General features: G+C 37.4%; 1 protein-coding gene across 1 annotated transcript; it reads right to left on the bottom strand.

Moving 5' to 3' along the window:
* Positions 1-1,410: 1,410 nt before the first annotated feature.
* LOC112047920 (synaptic vesicle glycoprotein 2A) lies at positions 1,411-22,273 on the bottom strand. Its single transcript, XM_024085223.2, has 11 exons — positions 21,720-22,273; positions 13,078-13,239; positions 11,841-12,003; positions 10,782-10,903; positions 8,492-8,730; positions 7,252-7,397; positions 5,539-5,662; positions 4,495-4,636; positions 3,662-3,818; positions 2,908-3,035; positions 1,411-1,991 (listed from the first exon to the last, which is right to left on the bottom strand). The coding sequence occupies exons 1-11, from the start codon at positions 21,892-21,894 to the stop codon at positions 1,912-1,914; spliced, it is 1,638 nt and encodes a 545-aa protein (XP_023940991.1). The 5' UTR covers positions 21,895-22,273; the 3' UTR covers positions 1,411-1,911.

Here is a 22,273-nt window from a genome sequence, read left to right as displayed (position 1 = left end):
TTTTTTTTCATATTCCCATTTCCCTCCAACTAGTGTATTAGGAGACTGTATTAAGAGTGGGTACGACAATAGACCAACGGGGCGAGGACCACCACTTTTCAGTGATGAGTCCGACCGCTCTAACCGATGAGCTATTATCTAAGGCTCTTACTATGCTTGAAGCGGTCTGTGGACTCTGTGGACTCATTGTAAACCCATATTAGATAAGGAATTATCCATTTTGTGTAATTTGTATGTATAATGCCTACCCTAGTAAAGCCACTTAAAGGCCTTGTGTACGCCATTGCCTATTTTCAGTTTTTCTTAAATGAGGTAAAGTAAAAAGGAAAGTATAAAATAAGGAAAGTAAAGACGTACCACCAAGTGATTTAGCGTTCCGGTACGTTGTCGTGTAGAAATGGGTGTGGATTTTCATCCTACCCCTAATAAGTTAGCCCGCTTCTATTTTAGTTTGCATCATCACTTACCATCAGTTGAGATTGTCAAGAGCTAATTTGTAAAGAATAAAAAAAATGAAATATAGGTACGTACTTTTTCTTTAAACTAATTTTCAGTACTTGGAAATTTTGGAAACAGGCATTGGCGTATTTTTATTGTATTGGCGTATTGGCATTGGATTATTTCCTGGTTCCCGACATGAAGTCTTTTATTAGTATCATAATAGAAACAGTAGCCCAGAACCCTAGGGTGGGCTCAGGTCCATTCTAGGGTGGGCACAGCCCACCCGTTTCGCACGTTAGCGAGAGCACGTTAAGTCGCCAATTCAAGTCATTATCAATTGGTACAGAGTCAAGCATTAGGTATCAATCAATCTAAGCCCGCCAACCTACATTGGAGTAGCATGGTAGATTTAAGGTAAATCATCTCTGCCCTGCAGGCGATTTAAATAGTCTAATGATGACAATGATCGGAAAGTCATAAGTTCAATTCTTAGACAGGATTAAAATATTGGAAGCCGTTGCTGAGCAAGACAGAAATAGAACAACCATCAGCCAAAGCTCTTGCTAAATAAACCTTGTATTAAAATACTACTATCGCCATCTAGCAGTTGCCATTTTTATTAAAATTAGTGCCATCTATTGAGTGCTCTTTGTACTACGTAACACTTTTGTTAAAGAAAATATGGATGCCACTGAGTTCAGTAAATAATTGTTAGATAGAGTTACTTTAAAACTATGTTTGACATAAGTACAAGTAAAAACAATAATTACTTAGTTAATAGTATACTTAGTAATTAATATATAAAATTTTAATTCTTCGAAAATAGGTTTTTAAATATAACGCCATCTATTGAGTGCTTTTTGCACTACGTCGTGTAACTAAGTAGTACAACGTAGAATTGCTAGATGGAGCCACATAGCAACAAAATCTTAGACCATTAATAACGGTCTAAGAACAAAATGAGAAACATTTTCATTTTAATAATAATAATTTATTAATTAAAATATAACGGTATATTCACAATATAAGATAACGCACTTGTATAAACATAATCAGTCTTATTTATACATTATAATTTATAGAGGTTAAGAGCCAGTGGACACTACTTTGTAATAGATAAAAGATAAAACCTAATATTAAATAAAGTCAAGTTGTTAGATTATTTAACCGACTTCTATTTAGCCAAAGTATGTCTTTTCAAGTAGGTATGTGAATTAAAATTACCCTAAGAATATATAAACTATGAGCATGCAATGGCCAGACATAACTCTTTATAAGAAGACTGAAAGTTTGTCTGGATATCACATGTTCCGGTTTTAATACACCTACATATCAAAATATTTGGTTACTTGTTAAAATCGATTCAAAACATTGGTAGATAATTGCCCTATAGAAGGATTAAAAATATTTTGAGATTTATTGCATGCCTAGATTAGATTTATAATAACCCTATTTTACTTCCTATAGGTGTCAGTATGTTAACCCCTTTTGTTCCATTTCTTCGCGTATTTCTTCTGGTTTAGGCCAAAATATTATGAGTAAGGTTGATCCTGAAAGAGAAAAACAAAATTAATAAAGATTTTTTTTATTTGTAGGTAATACGGACCATTTGACGGCTTTTATAAGCGTGGTGCATTTACAAGACGAAGGTCCTGGGTACGATTCCCGTCTAGACTGATTGAGGTTTTCTTAATTGGTCCAGGATTGGCTGGTGGGAGGCTTCGGCCGTGGCTTGTTACCACCATACCGGCAAAGACGTACCGCCAAGCTATTTAACGTTCCAGTACAAAATCGTGTAGAAACCTAAAAGGGTGTGGACTTTGATCCTACTCCTAACAAGTTAGCCCACTTCCATCTTAAATGCATCATCACTTACCATCAGGTGAGATTATGGTCAAGGGTCAAGCTTGTAAAGAATTAAAAAAATATCGACGTAGTCCGTGGTAGGTACTTAAGTACAAGATTTAAATAAAATTATGATTGTCAAATATTAAAACTCATACATTAAGTAATTTTAGTACCTACTTTCGTAACATTAGTTTCGACGTTACTAGACCAGTAGGTGTAATTTTTTTGCGTAGAGGAAATGACAGTTTTAGTTTCTTTTTTTTTTAGTGGTAGGTAGATTTAGTTTTTGTTTCTTTTTTTTAATGGTAAATTAAGAATTGTATTAAAATAAACGCATGTTGAGTTAGCCTGTAAGTGGGGTGTACAATAAAGCATATTACTTTTTAATGCATGTTATGTTTAATTAGTCATAAGTTTTTTGTATACAACGTTGGCTTTCGAATAAATAAATAAACAGTGGCGTGTACTTCATATATGCATAAACGCAATGCATACCCTGAGGATTCATTACGTACTTCCATTGAAGCAGGATTTTCCATTTTGTACAATTTGTATATATAGAGCCTTACCTAGTTAAAAGCCTTGTGCACGCCACAGGGAAGTAATGAGAACACTCACCCGCAGTGAAAGCCCCAAAGACAGTGAAAGCCAGCTGGCAATGCAAGTCTAGAGTGCTGCCCAGCAAGTTGGCGCCCACAGCCGCACCCGCGCGCCCCACCATGTACATAACGCACATCGCCATCGCCCTGTGAACATACGGGTTCAATTGTTTTACTCAAAATCCTTAATTAATTTGACTTGGGAATCGAATCCAGGGCCTTTGGTAGTGAAATCCACAACAGTACCTGCTGTTGTCAAAAACACGCCGCTTGGTTTAGCATTAAAATCAAATTGTAGATACCTATAATTATAAATAATTATAGGTATCTACAATTTGATTTTAATATAGTCTTACCTGTCTAACCATAGATTATAAATAATCTATGGTTAGACAGGTAAGACTATATGTATTGAGAATGTCTTGAAAGGAAGTAAAACTCAGTATATTTATGAAAACTTGAACTCAGGAGTTCATGATCCTTTTCCGCACAGGCTATCCAATGGACCAAAGATGAAAAGCTGTAACTTATGTAACTTATTTATGACAGCGAACACGACACGACAAAATGACACGAACCATTTGTGGCCACTTTTGTCTCCACAAACAAGTGGGGAACACATCAGCAGCAATAGCAGCCAGGATGGACGCGGCGCATCCGGAGCACAGCGCCAGGATGAGCAGCGCTGTGGCGGCCCCGCCCTGCGGCAAGAACGCTGCTCCGATGGTTGCCATATACACTGCCAATATACTCGCAGGAGAGTAAATAATTACCTCAGACAAGTGGGGAACACATCAACAGCGATGGCAGCCAGGATGGACGCGGCGCATCCGGAGCACAGCGCCAGGATGAGCAGCGCTGTGGCGGCCCCGCCCTGCGGGACGAACGCTGCTCCGATGGTCGCCGCACCACATACAACCATTATACTCGCTGGGGATTAAATAAAAATTAAAACATAACAAATCATTAAATAAAGCAAGTTAAAAATGCATTGTACAATGCCTTAAAAAATATATTTGGAAGCTTTTTCTTCTCTCAAGGGCATGCTTTTACGTCTTCCTGCTCTTGTCAACTTTGTTCAGTATCTTCTTCTTCTTCTTCTTGGTTGCATTCTTCATTTCTGAAGGTCGTGTCCGCACTGCAGTCCCTTCGATGCTTTGTTAACGTTCCCCCTCCACACAGTCCGGTCCTCAGCTTTTCCAATGGCTGTTGTTACTTTGTTCAGTATACACGGTATGAAATTCACGGTATGAAAATCGAAATAATTCTTACGTCACAGGAAAAGCTACGCCTTACAGTTCGTTGCCTTATGCTCTCACTAGAGGCATTATTTTAATTGTCACAGCACTGATGGGGAGCACATCAGCATTATTACCAGCCTCTAGACGACCAATACTGGATATGGTATGGGCCTCTTGTCAGGACTTCCTAGCATCGCTTTCTCGAGCTGCACGCATCCAGCGGTTTGTAGGAACCCGCTTGATGACATCGGCCCTACTAACACTAACCTTTTATGTCGGTGACTATGGTTCTTCTGCGGATCTCCTCATTTTTAATTCATGCACACAGAAATACTCTGACCATACCTACTTAGTTACAGACTTACAATAGAGCGTCTTCCTGCCAATCCTGCCGATGAACACGCCGATGGCCAGGTAGGTGACGGCGAACACGGCGCCCATGCCCATGGAGATGGGGAACACGCGCACCGACACTTCCGTGTGACACGCTTGGTCTGGTGCTGCCAACTGTGACACACAAAAAATACATGTAATTACTGAACTACAGAGAGAATTATTTTTGCAGTCCATCAATTGCAATCTGCACATGTATTGACATCTATTTATACCCTTAGGCTGAAAGGTCTCTGCCCCGAAAGTGGCTCAAAAGGTTGTCCGAGGTTACAAGATCCTCCGCGCTTTACCCGGGCAAGGAGGCATAGCCTTGAGGCCCGTATTTTTATCTGGCAGGTCATCTCCTGCCTGCAGAATTATTGTAAAAGTGGAAAACTGCTGAGAGAACTTTCCACTTCAGCTTCGCGACACGTTGAGATATGTCGGTGACTTTGATTCTTCTGCGGATCTCTTCATTTCTGATTCGATCACGCAGAGATACTCCGAGTATAGCTCGTTCCATTTTGTGACTCTGAGCTTTCTTATAAAGCCCATAGTTAGCGCTCTGACTGGCAATACGCACTGTTCAAAGACATGTGTTCAGGCACTGAGAAATTTCGGACGAAAAGTTATCGCAAAGTTTCTCAAATGCAGCCCAGCCGAGTTGGATTCGACGGTTTACCTCCTTCTCGAAGTTAGACCTTCCATATTATGTTCTAGGTAAGTGTAAGCAATGATCTAATGCTACTAAATAAACCGTCAATATAGAAACGATGTTTCATAGTCGTTATCGTGTTCGTCGGATTAAGAGCTCCGTAAACAGCTTTTTCTATAGTTAAATGGTTTAAAAAACGGCAAAAACTACTAGATAAGTATGAGGTATATACCAAAGCTACAAGTTCGTATTCTTTGAAAAATGAAAGACAATTTTGTTTGTAAATTTAGGTGCGATACTGGTCCCTGAGAGTCTGAGGGGCCCAACGTAAAAAAAGTGATAAAAGCCCCGCTTCACAATTTTGTGGTAGGGGTAGACTCACGCTCAAGTTCCTCGCCCTGTCGAACTTGTCATGTATGATGTGGCAGATGGTGACGCTCTCCTCGCTGGTGCTCCTCAGCATGCTGTTGAGTATGTCCGGCACCCACACGTACAGACCACTCGACCTTGGTCATACAAACTCAGGGTTAAAAGGGACCACCTAAGTTATCGAATTTTTGTACGAAGATTTGGACAGACAGACAGACGTTTTGGCTCGTATTGTCAAAAAAAAAAAAAAAGAGTTCATGTAATCTTGTCTCAATCTAGTAGAACTATAATGAACAATTCAAGAAAATTAAAGAAAAGTGCCAACTAGCCTATTAATCTAACAAAAATCGGCAACCGCTCAACATCACGAGACGAATGTTTTTGATTAAAACCAAATCTAATTTGATTTGATCAACCCATAATCGGCTCACTGCTGAGCTCGAGTCTCCTCTGAGAATGAGAGGGAATTTAGGCCAATTTTCCACTACGTTGGCCCAATGCGGATTGGCAGACTTCATGTATGCAGGTTTGTATGCAGGTTTCCTCACGATGTTTTGCCTTCACCGTTAGAGACGTGATATTTAATGATATTTAATTTCTTAAAATGCACACAACTGTAAAGTTGGAGGTGCATGCCCCGGACCGGATTCGAACCCACACCCTCCGGAACCGGAGGCAGAGGTCGTATCCACAGGGTTATCACGGTTAAATCTAATTAAAAATCACTAAACGCAATCAATGCAGATTAATGTAAACGGTTTTCAATAGCATTTGAATAAATTGTAATATTCATTAAAAATTATAACTTAACTGAAATAATTGATCGATAATAAAACAATCCGTTAATAGCCATTTATTTTCATTTCCATTTAAAAACAGTTTAGCAAGAAACAATGTTTATTTAATATTATCTAGAATTTATAATTATAAATTGATTGACACAATTAATGCGAAGGCCAAGCAGACGCTAGATAGAAAGTTAAAGAAGTGCGTCCACTGATCCGCATCGTTCGGATCGTATCGAACGGATTTTACAAGTCCCAAGGTGCTGGAATGGCGACCCCGCTCTGGAAAGCGCAGTGTTGGTCGACCCTCTACTAGGTGGACGGAGGACATCAAGCGGGTTACAGGGAGCCGCTGGATGCTCGCGGCTCAAGACCGTTTTGTTTGGAAGTCCATGCAAGAGGCCTGTGTCCAGCAGTGGACGTCCATCGGCTGTTAATGATGATGATGATGGTGATGACATTTCCAAGTAGGTACCTACATTTTCACATGACAGCGTTTTTAAAATACGACGCTTTTTTTAGCATTTTTAATTTTGGGCGTTGGAAATAAACCTTCATTTCACTTCATACTTTATTTGAACGCTTTATTAACGTCTGTTAAAAACTCTCGTGCGAATGAGCTAAGTGTAATCAACGATCCAACGCAAAAGCCCTTATATATTATTTTATATAATAATATTATCAGCCTAACCATTACAACGGAAAATGTAAGTTGTGCAATTCGTCCGGCATCAAACTGGTAATGCCCAGGACCGAACGGATTACACAACTTCTGGTTAAAATGTTACTTTTTTTATAAGTAAAATTATCAGCCGATAGACATCCAATGCTGGACATAAGCCTATTGCTTGGACTTCCAATCCAAGCACAACCGTCTCGAGCCGCCAGCAAATATCTATGAATAAATCGAAGTAATTCCAAGATATGCTCTCTCTACTTACAGCATGAAGACAGCAAACATGAGCGTGTGCGAGATACACACGCAGCGCAGCAATGGCGGTCGGAACAGCAGAGCGATGTTCCGGACTGCGCCCACGAACCCGCCCGTCTTTGACGACTCTATGGTGCCCGTCACTATCCTTTCCACCTGCAAGTATTTATGGTTTGAGCCGCAGTAGCCTTTGTCAGTGGCTCAGACCGATTATAGAAGGACCTGTATCGCACTCACATTCACAAACAAAATTGTCTGTCATTTTCTGAGGAAAGCGAGCTTAGATTTGGTATATATCTTATACTAAACTAGAAGTTTTTGCCCGTTTTCTACACAATTCAATTACAAAAAAAAAGGTATTTTAACGGAGCTCTTTAACCGACGAACACGATTACAACTATTTAACATCGATTCTATAGAGACAGTTTTTATAATCGCATTAGATCGTTGATCATATAATTTGTTAGACGTTACGTTACAGAAAAGTAACGTCTAGCGAGGCAGGTTCTATACAATAATTGGTCTGAGGTCAGGTTGACAGTCAAAGCGAAGTTCCATTCCCCGCACGCACGATTTCATAACCACGTAGTCTTTCCTCCCGTCGCCCGCATATCATGGGAGTGTCATCAATGATCTTGCCAGACCATAGACCAACGAGTTGGTGCGTGAAGTAGATTAAAGAATAATAGCCAGATACTATGCACGGAACACGACAGTGATGCAGCCATTCTAAATACAAATTCAAAAACTAAAGTCAGACACGGTCAATTATTCTCACGTTTCTGCAGCGCAAACGGCAGGGAAGACGTTTCTTAAGTCGAGCCGTCATGCACGCAGCGACCAATACGCGAGCAGTTACAGTCGTGGGTGCTGCAGAAACGTGAGAATCATTGATCGTCAATGGCGTGCATAATACATTCTCGAGTACTCAGTAGTAGAGTAGTCAGAGAGTAGGAAATTTTCAATATTGTTCAAGAAAAATGGCGTCTTATGTTTTTAATTATTTTAAAAACTGTTATACTTATGTTGTTATTAATTATAATTATTAGTCTATTATGATATTAATCTACTTATTTGTTGTTAGTGAAACAAAAATTATGAAAAAAATTAATGATAATATGGTATACCTATAATAATAAGATATGGTTGATAGCAACAATACGTTTGTTTTTTTTATGGGTTTGTAAAGACTCATTCTGTATCATTCTCTATTCTGTGGAAGTACAATAAAAAGAAATTAAAAAACTCACTGGATAGTTTCCTTCGCTAGTGGCATGATTGTAGGCATACATTTTCGCCAGTATCGGCAGCGCTTTGTCGGGGCCGCTAGAGGACAATAAGTATCGCGGACTCTCCGGTAACCATAGCAACGCGGAGGCTGCCACCAACCCGGGCGCGCACCAACACCATATGAACACCCTCCAAGGCACCATGTTGAAACCGAACAGCGAGAATGACCAAGTACCAGGGATTATCACCCAGGCTAGACCTGCGAAGACACCTTTGTTAAACCTTTCAGGTACCTAGGTACTAAGAAAGTTTATCTACTTATACTAATATTATTAATGCGAAAGTAAGTCAGTCTGTCTGTCTGTTACCTTTTCATGGCTAAACGGCTGAACCGATCTAGATGAATTTTTGGCATAAGGTAAATGGGACCTTGGAGCAAAACATACTTTTTGACCCTAGGTGAAATAGAGGTTGAAAGTTTGTATGGAAAGTCCTTAATTTTTAGAGTTACAGTTTTTAAAAAAAATGTTAAAAAATACGAAACATAATGTTATTCAGGATTTTTTATAAAATTCAACCCAAGAGGTGAAATAGGTGTCGAAAATTTACATTGATTTCCACGCGGACGAAGTCGCAGTCGACCGCTAGTATGTATATTAGGCGGGTAATATTTGACACGTTTGTATCTCTCTTTGTGACATCGTAATAATGTAATAATACCTAATATCATGCAATGCTAGCTATTACAAAAAGCTACAAAACCTACTACTAAGTGCTATGTTCTTCACTATAAGCGCTTTAACTATTTGCGAATGAAATGAAAAAAAAAACATAAATTAAAAGGTTGATGTTCCCTTATCTTAATAGTTTTGGTACCCCTGATGCCCCTGATCTAAAGTTGTAAAATTATCGCAAATAGTTGACATTGGTTGTTCCTAACGCAAACAGGCGTTATCAAATTAGGTGAATCGGCTGACCAACTGTTATCATTATTATTGCACCAATTTAGTAATAAATCAGTCCAATTGTAACCTTGCCAAGTTGATAAATATTATATACAATTAAGTATATACTAGCTTTGCTTAGCGATTAAACCTGCATAGATCTTGTGTGGCTAAAACTGAAAAAGTAGCCTGTGTTGTTCCAGGCATAAACTTAATGAAAATTCGTTGTATTGTTTTCGCGTAACTGAGTAACAAACATCTATCGAAACTTTCACATTTTCCGTTCGCATGAAATTCAATTTTCACAAACCCACGGGATCCATCCATTTTTCCGGGATAAGAAATCTATAGCCTATATGTTCTAGGTTAAAATTTAAAAGCTAAATCGGTTGCGGCGTGCTTTTTCGAGGACTCTCTTTATTTTTATGACTATTATAAATTCAATTTGGACCAGCAGGGTTATTATGTAACTCGGTGTACCATTCAAATAATAAGTGACTACATCGTTTTTTCTTCGTATTTTCGTATTTGTGATCATCTTACATACTTATTTCAACAAAATCATCTTAACTACGTCAATTTACATCAAATGGCAGATATTTTTTTTTGTTTTACGATCATCTAACATGATTAGTTCAACGAAAATACACAAATAACGGTTTGTCGTTAAAATAATCTTACTATTTGCTACTGCTACTTCAATATTACTGCCACATTACGTAAAATGAAGATATTTATGTAATTTTCGTTGAATATACGATGTTAAATTAAGTATTGCATAAACGAAAATATGATGTTAGATTATTGCATAACCGAAAATATGATGAAAAACGATGTAGTGACTCATTATTTGAATGGTACACCGAGATACATAATAACCCTACAGTATTCTACAATTGTACAGTTACGAACTATTATTATGTTAATGATTGAGATCGAACCGAGGAACAAACTACCAACTTTTCAATGCTTTGAGTTTTTTTTTTTAAAGAAAAGCTAACTGTAAGTATTCGTCGATTTAAGCCTGCACTTGTGACGTATACGCGCGAGACAAAAAACACTTATTTTAATTACAAATACTACACCAACGTTATGAACAGCGTAGTATAAGCTTTAAAAAGGCCTTGCTTTGAAATGGCTATTAAAATGTATCTTAATTACTAGCTGATGCCACGCGGTTTCACTCGCGTGGTTTCCGTTCCCGTAGGATTATGGGAATAATCTATAGCCTATAAACTTTTTTGATAAATGGGCTGTCTAACACTGAAAGAATATTTCAAATCGGACCAGTAGTTCCTGAGATTAGCGCGTTCAACCAAATTAACTCTTCAGCTTTTATATTAGTATAGATATTATTAAAGTTCACCTGGCAATATCATAAAGGAGAAGGATATAAAAGCTGATCCCCAGGCGATGGCAGCGGCGCGACGCGAGCTGGTGTGCATCTCTCCTAGATACGCGTACACTGTTGCACTGGACGCCGACACTCTGGAACAAGGTTATAGCTGCCCGGTAATGTATTGTAAACTAGCGGACGCGACTTTGTCCGCGTGGTAATCCAGCGGTGGTGGTAGTTTTTCTCAAATCCAGCGGTAGTCATGGATTTTTCGGGATGAAAAGTAGCCTATGTGTTAATCCAGGGTATTATCTATCTTTGTTAATTTAATTTTAGCCAAATCGGTTCAATAGTTGCAGCCTTAAAGAGTAACAAACTTTCGCGTTTATCATAAGTAGGATTAAGATGGTACTGTAATGTACATTGTACACTACGCTATTGCAAAGTTTAACAGAGACAGTCGGTATGTATATAGGAGTATATTTAGTGGGTACCTAGTAGTACTTATCTTAGGCTAAACTCCACGATACCAAGCATTTGGATGTCGACATTTTCCGGTGATGAAAATTACTATCTAAACCATGCAATATGGCAGTGCAAACGAGAATGGCATAGGCCTATCCTATACCATTCTAGATTTAAAACTAAATGTAATGTACTGAATGTTTGTGGTTTTAATTTAATTTTAATTATTATTTAATGTTTATGAGTTTATACTGCCTATTTTAATAGCCTTCACTTCAGTGCAAGGCTTCACTCCTTAAAGCAAAGGGTATATGGAGCTTATACTCACCACTCTGCTTCAATGCGAATCGGTGGATCGTATCGTTACATAATTAGTTTATACTAGCGGACGCCCGCGACTTCGTCCGCGTGGAATTTAGTTTTACACAAATCCCTCGCGAACCATGGATTATTTCGGGATAAAAGTAGCCCATGTGTTAATCCAGAGTAAAATTTATTTTCATTCAAAATTTCAGACAAATCGCTTTAGTACTAGCGGCGTTAAAAAGTAACAAATATCCAAACAAACATACATCCAAACATTCATACAAACTTTCGCGTTTATAATATTAGTAGGAAACTCACAGACAACCAGTAAAGAACCGAAGTATCATCAGCATCCACACGTGGGTAGAGAAGGCGGAGGCGATGGAGAAACCGGCCGAAGCCACCATGGCGGGCAGCATGACGGCGCGCCGGCCGAACCTGTCGCCCAGGTAGCCCCATAGGAATGACGTGCTGATGATGCCTGTACAAACATACAACAACTATACCTCGTCTGATTTCAACAATTTTTCTAAAGTACGTTGTTTTGCAGTACTAATTACGTTTATTTTTTAAAATTAGTTTGTTTAATTATGATTCCCACCAATAAATTAGTTTTTATAGCTCCAATACACAACTTAAAAGAAATTGGGTACTTTTGTACTCGTGGCAACCTCAGTTGTAATCAGGAATCACAATTGCTGCTGCCTCCCACAAGCCTCCTCGGTGAAATTTTCTGAGTTGACTTACCTATGATAGGAGCATAAGCTGATAAACTTTAGGCTTTTATAAAACGACTAGCAAAAGCCTAGCGGCTTCTTTCTATTCCCGTTTGAATACGGGGACAAAATATAGCCTACCACATTCAAAAATAAGGTGGCTATCTATTGGCAAAGGAATTTTCAAAATCAAAAGGGTTCAGTAAGTATATACAGAAATTACATCCTACAACCTCATAAACTTTATTTCTTTATCTATGAATGGAGGACAATGTCCCTTACCCAGAGACATAATACTGTATATGTCACCGTTAAATTATAAAATACGTTAGTTTATAATTTTACTCGCGGATAATGTAATCTGTCGATATATTGTGAACCGAACGTACTGATTACAATTTAACGTGGTACTTTTCGGTATATTATAATCTCTTAACCATTCGCTGCCCGCGAGTATTTCATCGAAAAGCCCGTCTGCGTTGAAGAAGCCGACAGTCAGGGAATGCGATTTTAAACTACCGTTATGAGCCATTTAAAAAATCTTTATATTCCTCTATCGCGCGGAGCATGATACTGTGCTCGCCTATTGCCCTTAGTAGTAGTAGTTACTTTATATTTTTTACATGTCACGTAACGGATACGATGGGCGACCGGTCGTCCATTTAGGAATCAAGTGGATAAAATGGCTCACAAAAGTTGTTCCCTATGCTAAGCGGGGAGCAACTATTTGACAAGTTCCCATATAATCTTCTGTCAGTTCCGTGGGCCGTGCGAATGACAGTGATCAATGATCATCGATTCTATGATACATTAGGTACATTGTATGTAGTTTCCCTTACCTATAAAAGCAGCAGCGTTCACCAGTCCCTTATGCTCACTAGTGAGCTTCAGCTCGCACTCTGCGGCTGTGATGACGTAGCTCATGCCCACCGACTCCATGGACACGTTGAGCATGATGAGCCCGCAGGTCAGCAGCACCAGGTGGTTGAACCGACCGTGACCTGGGTGAAGTGACGTTACATTATCTGGCTTAATGTTAATCCAATTGTTATTTGAGTCACAGTTGTATTTTGTACAAGCTAATGCCCCGTGGTTTCACCCACATAGTTCCTGTTCTCGTGAGAATACGAACTTAAAATAAAACCTATGACATTCACAAATAACATGGCTTTCTATTGGTTAAATAATTTTCAAAATTGATTGGTTTTCAGAGATTACCTTTACAACCTCACAAAATCTCTTTACAATCTTAATACGAGTATTTAAATGCGAAAGGTGAAACCTTGAAAACCGCTTGCTGTACAAACCGATTTTGCGATAATGCCGGATTAAATAGGTCTAAGGGCGGACGAAGTCGCGGGCGTCAACTAGTATTAGTATAGATGTAATAGGTTTCCTAATAGTCGTTTGTTTTAGCTAACTGCCTCTTAGGTCCGGAGATATTAGTTAAACTAATTGACTACGGATCATGAGGTCCTAGAATTGGATCGCCGGTCGAGTTATAAGATATTAAGTTTTTCTTTATGCCAAGAAATTCACATTAGCAGCTCAGAAACGAAAACTTGGCGGAGTTACACCTGTTGTATCATGAAACAATCAATCACTCCCAAGCTCAGACCAATTACCTATGGACCTGCCTCGCTAGATGTTACCCCTCTGTCAATGTATGAGATCAACGATCTAACGCGTTTATAAAAACTATTATTATAGAATCGATGATTCAATGTTGTAATCGTTTTCGTCGTATGTCCTGCTGCTGCCTAAACATGCAGGTTTGTGTAGATGACTGGAATAAAAAGCGGTCAATAAGTTTGTAAGTATTTCTAACCTAATTAAACCAAATTTGTAATTAAAGCAATATCTAAAAAGAATCAATTCTTCAACCGAAACAGCAAAACATCGATCAAGTAATCGAATATTCTGTGTAACGAGTTTAAGCGATGTGTTTGTTGTAAAAAATACACATGTGTGTATTGCGAATCGAATTTATAGTTGTGTGTAGTGTAAGGACACAGAATATATTTCATATATGCTTTTTATTATTGGTGTATTTTTTTTCTATGTGTGAGTTTACCTCGTCCCCCTCAGTACCTAAACGATAAACAGTTTTGTTGGTGAATTTGGGTCCACAGGTAATTGGTCTGAGGTGAGGTGCTCGAACTGTCCGTGACCCGGATACCGAAGTCACATTATGTTGCTTAATACTATGATCCAATTTGTTGTGGGTAACGTAATTTGAGTCATATAGACCTATTTTAACCGACTTCAAAAAAAGGAGAAGGTTTCAATTCGACACGTATGATTTATAAGTTTTTTTTTATGTTTGTTACCTTATAACTTCGTCATTTACTAACCAATTTTTAACCGACTTCCAAAAAGGAGGATGTTCTACGTTCGGCTGTATGTATGTTTTTAAAATTCTTTTTTGTTTAAAAGAACTTACTTTTAGCTTACTCCCATTTTATTTACATGAAATCGATACAAGTAATTCTGTTTTAAAATCAAAATAACTGAAATACATCTTTGAAGTCAGTTCCATTTTTAAGTTAAAAAGATTATACTCATTCTATTTTTCATACTGTGTGTTATTGTAGGCAGAACTAATGTCACAAAGCTCGTTGCGTATTTTTGTGTAGTAATAACTAGTGGACCCCCAAGACCACGTAAAATTCGGATTTTTACAAAACCCGCAGGTAATGGATTTATTACACCGGTAAATATACATAGCAATGTAGCTTGGCAGCAAAAATAAGCTTAGTAAACAGTACATGTAGTATTTTATAAGATTACTTCTTACTACTGCTAGCAGTAAGAAGTAATCTTATAGTATAGTACTTCCCCAGAGAAGCAGTCACCGAATTGTACTACTGCAAAAATTCTCCCTAATACTTTTATGATGAAAGCCTGTATCAAAGCCTATATCAATCAAAAAGCGCAGTCTAGGTGAGTATGCCTTACAATCGAGCCCGTATTCAGGTCATAGACCGAGTCTGGGGTCACTTACCCGCGAGTGTGATCAGCGCAATGAAAAAACAACAAGACAATACCGTTAGTACGAAATTGCGATCGTTTGAACGTATTTCTTCTATTACGAGTTTTATTTATTACTAGCTGACGACGCGCGGTTTCACCTGCGTTGTACCCGTTCCTGTATTAATACAGGGATAATATATAGCTTATAGCCTTCCTCGATAAATGGGCTATCTAACACTGAAAGAATTTTTCAAATCAGACCAGTAGTTCTTGAGATCATCGCGTTCAACCAAACAAACAAACTCTTGAGCTTTATATATTAGTATATGTATAAATAGATTTTACCCCCGCAGTTCCCGTTCTTGTAAAGATTACGGGGAAAAAATATAGCCTTTGTTACTCGCTGATAACGTAGGTTTTCATTGGTAAAAGAATTTTTTTTATGTCCAATTATTTCGGAACCTTTAGGTACAAATTGACAGACAAGAAAAAAATACTTACTTTTAATATTAGTGTAGATTGAAAATAATTTTAAATGGCAAAAAGTATAATTTCCAAAACTTGAAAAAGTATCGAATAGTAAGTACCTTTTCGAGATATTATTCGATCTCGTGCTAGGGACTCAAGGGTAAACATATCTTAAGTGTAGGGTCAACAGCATTTTTATTTCCTTGATTTATTTTTTTTATTTCAAGAGATAAGTATTACGATTTATCGTTAAGCGTACAACTCTGTATGTTCGAAGTAGTTTAGGAACTCATTGGTTAGTTGATTATAGCTTGGAAACTTCGTTCGTTCCGCGCGGGCCGGGGGACGTGTAGAAATGAATGCAACACCCACGACTGATGCACCTCACTTCCCCGCACGCACCATTTCACACCCGCACAGTCTTTTCCCCCGTCGCCCGCATATCATGGGAGTGTCATCAACGAATATGCCAGACTATAGTAAACATACGACATCCTGAAGAGGAAAGCTGAATATTATCTTGGTTCAGCATAGCTTGGTTCAGGCTAAGTAATAGGTACTATATTAACTTTTGACAGCCTCTGTGTGGTGCAGTGGTATTAATGGTAGATTTACAAGACGGAGGTCCTGGGTTCGATCCCCGGCTGGGCAGCTTGAGGTTTTCATAATTTTAATAAAATTAAAAATTTCGCCCGTGGCTAGTTACCACCCTACTAGCAAACTACCAAGCGATTTAGCGTTCCGTTACGATGTCGTGTAGAAATGGAAAGGGGTGTGGATTTTCATCCTGCTCTTATCAAGTCAGCTCGCTTCCATCAACACTTAAAACATTAGGTGAGAGGTAGTCAAGGGCTAACTTGTAGAGAATTAAAAAAAAAATCTTTCGTTGCATCAGGATGGGATGATGAGATTGGGACTACTTCGCCGCCATTGGTGGATATTTTGTCTATTTCTCTTTACGACATAAATGTCGTAGGCCGCATGTTACGCATACTGACTGGCTTGACCCGGTTGTGGGTCCTTAAATAGGCTGACAATGATGATAATGATAATGAACGCAGTTGTATAAAAAAATTCAGGTTTGTGAATTCATAATCCGGTCGTTCCTGAGTATAATATTAATTTATTTTATTGTCGGCATCACGAGTCGTATCGAATATTCATTGGCATAGATTGTCGATAAGCCTAAAAAAATATTTTTTTCTATTTTTTATGTCGAAGCGGACAGTAACAAATCACTTTTAATTAATACAAAATCGTATATATTAAGTATATTTAATAACAGGACAAGTGTAAGTCAGACTAGTCCACTAAGAATAACGTTCAAAGTAGGTAACCGTATTTAATCAGGTTTGTGTACACACTAATATCACAGTATTATATATTTTTACAGTGCTAATATTATAAAGGCGAAAGTTTGTATGTTTGTTCTTCCTTTACGCTGCGGCTACTGAATCGATTTGGCTGAAATTTGGAATGGAAATAGATTTCACTCTTTTCACCTTTTCTTACTTTTCATCCCGAAAAAATCCATGGTTCACGTGAGATTTGTGAAAAACTATCATAGAAGGGATTCGTTTTTATTTCTTTAGAGATACGGAACACTAAAAAATATTTGATGTTCTTTTCTTATTTACTCGGAAACGGCTCGACAAATTTGAATATCTTTTTTTGCTTTCATACCTGTTTAATAAAATTAACATACTTTTATTGAGTCAGTCTATAACTATTCGCACGATTTCAAAAGATTTATGGTTTTTAAATTCGTAGTGATTATATTTACGCTCGGTAATTTTATATGGATAGACACTGCTGTCATTTCTTAATAGTTGAAATGCCATTTTATGTGCCATCTATTTTCTATAGGTAAGAACGTAACGTAAGACGGTAGGGCAAATGGAGCACTAAAAAATTCATCCGGTGTTTTTGAGTATTGACAACCATAAGTGGATATCATAGAGAACGTAGTTGGATATTGCCCAATTGACATGGACGTTTTCGTTTACAATGGGAATACGAATAATGCGGTTCGTATTGATTTGATGCTAAAATAACGCCAAAAGTGATCAGGCCGTCTGGTTTCGAGGGTCCACAGTCACACTTTCAACTATATATGTAAATAAACCGATTTAAAACATTTTAAATTAAATTCTGCAGTTTTAAACCATTTTAAACAGTTTAAAACTCGACTACGAAAATGAAATAAATGTGTTTTATACTTCATTAAAGGATAAATTGTGGTCATCTGACATCGAATTTCGTTTTAATTAGGTAGTTAAAAAATCAATAAAAAGTACCTACCTGCCTACATTACCCAGTAGGTACACGTAACATATGTATCTACATATTATGTAGGTATACCAAACTCTACATATTAATTATATTATATATATCACGCACACACTACTAACATTTTAGAAGAAGTTTACTTACATTTTAAACCGACCTTACATCTATACTCTCAACCATCCAAGTTTTTGAACTTCTTTTTGATACCAAAATCGGAGCTGTTAATGTTACAATACATAATTATAATACCTGATTGTTTTTCAATAATACCTAGTATGAAAAAATGAATTAGCTATACTTGAGGTGACTTGAGGGAGAAAGTGCAAAATATACCAAAAATGTTTGACGAAATACGTATTTTAGTTTGTAGTAGGTACTGTTAATGTCTGATCAAACATTGTTTTTATTGCATAACACGTTTTAAGTAAAAATTTTACGGGAAAAGTACCAAGAATGCAGTTTTTAACACGATTAAGCATTATATACCTGTTTATGTCGATGCCATTGACCGACATGGCTGCCCTGTGTATGAGGCAGGTACTTTTATAATGCAATCAACTCATACGAACCATTTTAAAGTCAAGGTCCCGAGATTTCCTGATAATAAGTAACCCAATACAAATAACCGCGGACTTTTAGGCGCGTATTTATTAAACAGCATGAAATTCAATCACGTCAATATTTTAGAGATTTTTACATGCTTATAATTGAGTTTTATATATATCGCCGTCGGTGTGAGCGTCCGCGATGTTTCAACACCCGCATATTCTTCGACGTGAAATTCAGACCCGCGTGGAATTCACTTTTCACAAATCCCGCGGGAACTATGGATTTTTCCGGGATGAAAAGTAGCCTATGTGTTAATCCAGGGTATTATCCATCTTCGTTTTAAATTTCAGCCAAATCGGTTTAGTAGTTGCGGCGTTAAAAATCATTGATTTTACGGGAAATAAAGTACGTTTTCAATATCTTTCCAATGAGGAGATCCTCATCGTCATCCAGTGAAAAGTCCATTAATAGTTCCCGAGATTAGCCCGGACAAACATTCAGACAGATAAACATAAAAAAGCACCTGAGAAAATTCAGTTAAGTATTTTAAGGTCACAATATGAAAAAACAATGATAAAGGCTCGAACATCCCTTGTCTAGAAGATGCGTATACCTCTTTTTTCCTTTTTTAGTTAGGGCTAGCTAATTTTCATATTATTTTTCAATCGCAATATATCGTGTACATAACCCGGTTATTATAAATATTGTAATTTACATAAATAAAGATAATAAAGCTTTCCGTCTACGTATTCGACGCGCCATGCCATCGACAGCGCGACGTTTATCAGTGCTTACGTACATAAATTAATGATAATCATGTAAAACTGGTCGTTATACTTAAACTTATTGATAAAGTAGGCATATTGTGTCATCATCTTTGAACAAGTGATTCGCGCCGACTTGTTATCAACTGCTCGGCTCACTTCTGAGCTCGAGTCTCTCAGAATGAGAGGGGTTACGCCAAATAGCTGGCTTAATACGGATTGGCAGACTTCACACACGCAGAGAATTAAAAAAATTCTTAGGTATGCAGGTTTCCTCACGATGTTTTCCTTTCACCGTTTGAGACACGTGATATTTAATTTCGTGCCGACTTCTTGAATATGAAGTTCAGCTTTTCTTAAACCGGGAAAATATTGCTATGCTTAGAAATAATCGTATAGATTACAAAACTTACAGTTTGTTCCAAAAAAATCACACACGTAGGTAAGACCTTTGACCCTGGGTATTTCGATCGATCGGTTTTTTTTCATTAACTTTAGTTTTAATTGTAGGTATATTATTTGAAGCATTCGTCCCAATTTGTAATAAAAATTAATACAATTTTTAAAACTGTATGCATCTACATAACTTATAGGTATCATCATCATCATTATCAACCCATATTCGGCTCACTGCTGAGCTCGAGTCTCCTCTCAGAACGAGAGGGGTTTGTCCACCACGCTGGCCTAATGCGGATTGGCAGACTTCACACACGCAGAGAATTAAGAAAATTCACCGTGTGATATTTAATTTCTTAAAATGCACACAACTGAAAAGTTGGAGGTGCATGCCCCGGACCAGTTTCGAACCCACACCCTCCGGAATCGAAGGCAGAGGATCCACTGGGCTATCACGCCTCATATGCTGTAACATATAGATGTATATCTATACGATACTTTGTTACAGAATAAAATAAAAAGTGGGTTAACAATCGCTAATTAAATTATAACAGTTGCACAGCCGATTAGAAAGTAACTAATTGTAAATTAATTTTACCATACAATACCTATCCAGCTGTGAAAATTTGCATATTATTATGAATCATATTATTTTATGTAGGTTGTATATGGACCTATTAAATGAAAGAAAGGCCGTGATAGCACAGTGGATATGAACTCTGCCTCAGATTTCGGAGGGTGTGGGTTCGAATCCGGTCCGGCGCATGCACCTCCAACTTTTCAGTTGTGTGTATTTTAAGAAATTAAATATCACGTGTCTCAAACGGTGAAGGAAAACATCGTGAGGAAACCTGCATACCAGAGAATTTTCTTAGTTCTCTGCGTGTGTGAAGTCTGCCAATCCGCATTGGGCCAGCGTGGTGGACTATTGGCCTAACCCCTCTAATTCTAAGAGAAGACTCGAGCTCAGCAGTGAGCCGAATATGGGTAAATAATGATGAAATGAAAGTAGTTACAGTTTATATATATTAGGTTTCGTTATTTTGCAGCGATCAAAAGAAAATACAGAACCCCTGCAGAATCACATATCTTCCTGCAGTGGCGTTGCTAGGTAACCAGGGGCTGTGGTGCAAATAAAAAAATGGGGCCCTACTACTAAACTGGTTAGGTTTTATCCAGTAAAAATATTAAATACCTATACTAATACTTTCCATAGGAATTAGAGGGAGTAACTATGGAATTTCTTTCAACAGAGTTGCCATGATTAAAGTCGGGTTGCAGCCTGTCATATTTATTTTGATAATGAGAGTCATTTTCAAAAGTTACGATTGAGATTTTCTGTGAAGGATTCGAGGGCACCCTTAGAAAAGCCTATATAATACGTATTCGTACCTACTTTTCGAAGTTATCATTATTATTTGCTCGTCTAACATTGTCACCCTATAAAACAACTATAGCTTGGCAAGTTTGTTGATGACACTCCCATGATATGCGGGCGACGGGAAGAAAGACTGTGCGGGTGTGAAATCGTGCGTACGGGGATGTGAGGTGCATTACAAGTATATTTTGCAAGTAATATTGTCGTATATTACAAATATATTTTGCAAGTAATATTGGCGAATACTATAAGTATATTTTGTAAGTAATATTGTTGTATAATGCAAGTAAGTATTTTTAAGTCCAAATTTTGAGCTTTTAAGTAATTTTAAGATTATAATACTTGCAAAACACATTAGTTACGACATAATTTTTTTTATAGAATAAAACTGTCTCCGATATATACCTAATACAAGTTATTAAAGCAAAGATGTGTGTGAATGAAAGAGTTCATTGTCCCAAGCTTAAACAGATTTTTATTACGCATTGTTTTCGAATTTCACGAAGAAAGGTTTGTACGGGATTAGCACTTATCTGTTTTTTTTTTTTATCATATAGTTACTACTTATTCTTACCTACATTGGAACACAATTGAGAGTAAGTGCTCAGTACACAAATAAACCTATCTAAAGGTTCGTTTAAAAAAAAGTCGATATTTAACCTACCTGTTATTTCAAAAGCATCTTCGAACACAAGTTCGTTCAGTTTCGTCAGACTTCGCTCAGCATCCGCGTGGTCGTCTGTCTTATCATTGTTTCGTTTGTTGGCTTCGATGAAGGCTTTCACTTCATTCAGCCTCTCTAGACTACGGTCTGAAGAACCCTCACTCATTCGAGACATTTTGAATAGGTTTCTTTTTTTTTATCACGATAACTTGTTGTAAAATATCACATACATATTTTAATGTCTTTACAGATTTATCTTTAAAACTATTTTCTTCGAATATACCACATAAATAAATACACATGTATTACAGAATAACCCTACAAATATCACTATTAGTTACTATTTATATGTGTAAAATAAAATTGATATTTATTTGTTTATAATTTCAAGTGTTATCTTCTAGATTTTCAGTACAAAATTTAATGTGAAAAAAAGTAAATTTTTTTCGTACTTTAAATACACATTTTATATTACGTTTACTTTAACTAGTTTCTATAATGAAATATAAAAACTATTTATATTTCGATTTCGCATATTTTAAATATGTCCGTTT

Source organism: Bicyclus anynana, chromosome 10 (genome assembly GCF_947172395.1).
Source record: "Bicyclus anynana chromosome 10, ilBicAnyn1.1, whole genome shotgun sequence".
Classification (NCBI taxonomy): domain Eukaryota; kingdom Metazoa; phylum Arthropoda; class Insecta; order Lepidoptera; family Nymphalidae; genus Bicyclus; species Bicyclus anynana.
This window is presented reverse-complemented; position numbering and strand designations above follow the sequence as displayed.

Bases quoted from the DNA above. Each gene is read 5' to 3' on its own strand.
- LOC112047920 (XM_024085223.2), bottom strand. From the start codon at position 21,894: ATGTCTCGAATGAGTGAGGGTTCTTCAGACCGTAGTCTAGAGAGGCTG. The intron at 12,004-13,077 runs GTAAGGGAAACT...ATGTTTGTACAG, and splicing joins GAACGCTGCTGCTTTTATAG to GCATCATCAGCACGTCATTC. The intron at 5,663-7,251 runs GTAAGTAGAGAG...TGTATGACCAAG, and splicing joins ATGTTTGCTGTCTTCATGCT to GTCGAGTGGTCTGTACGTGT.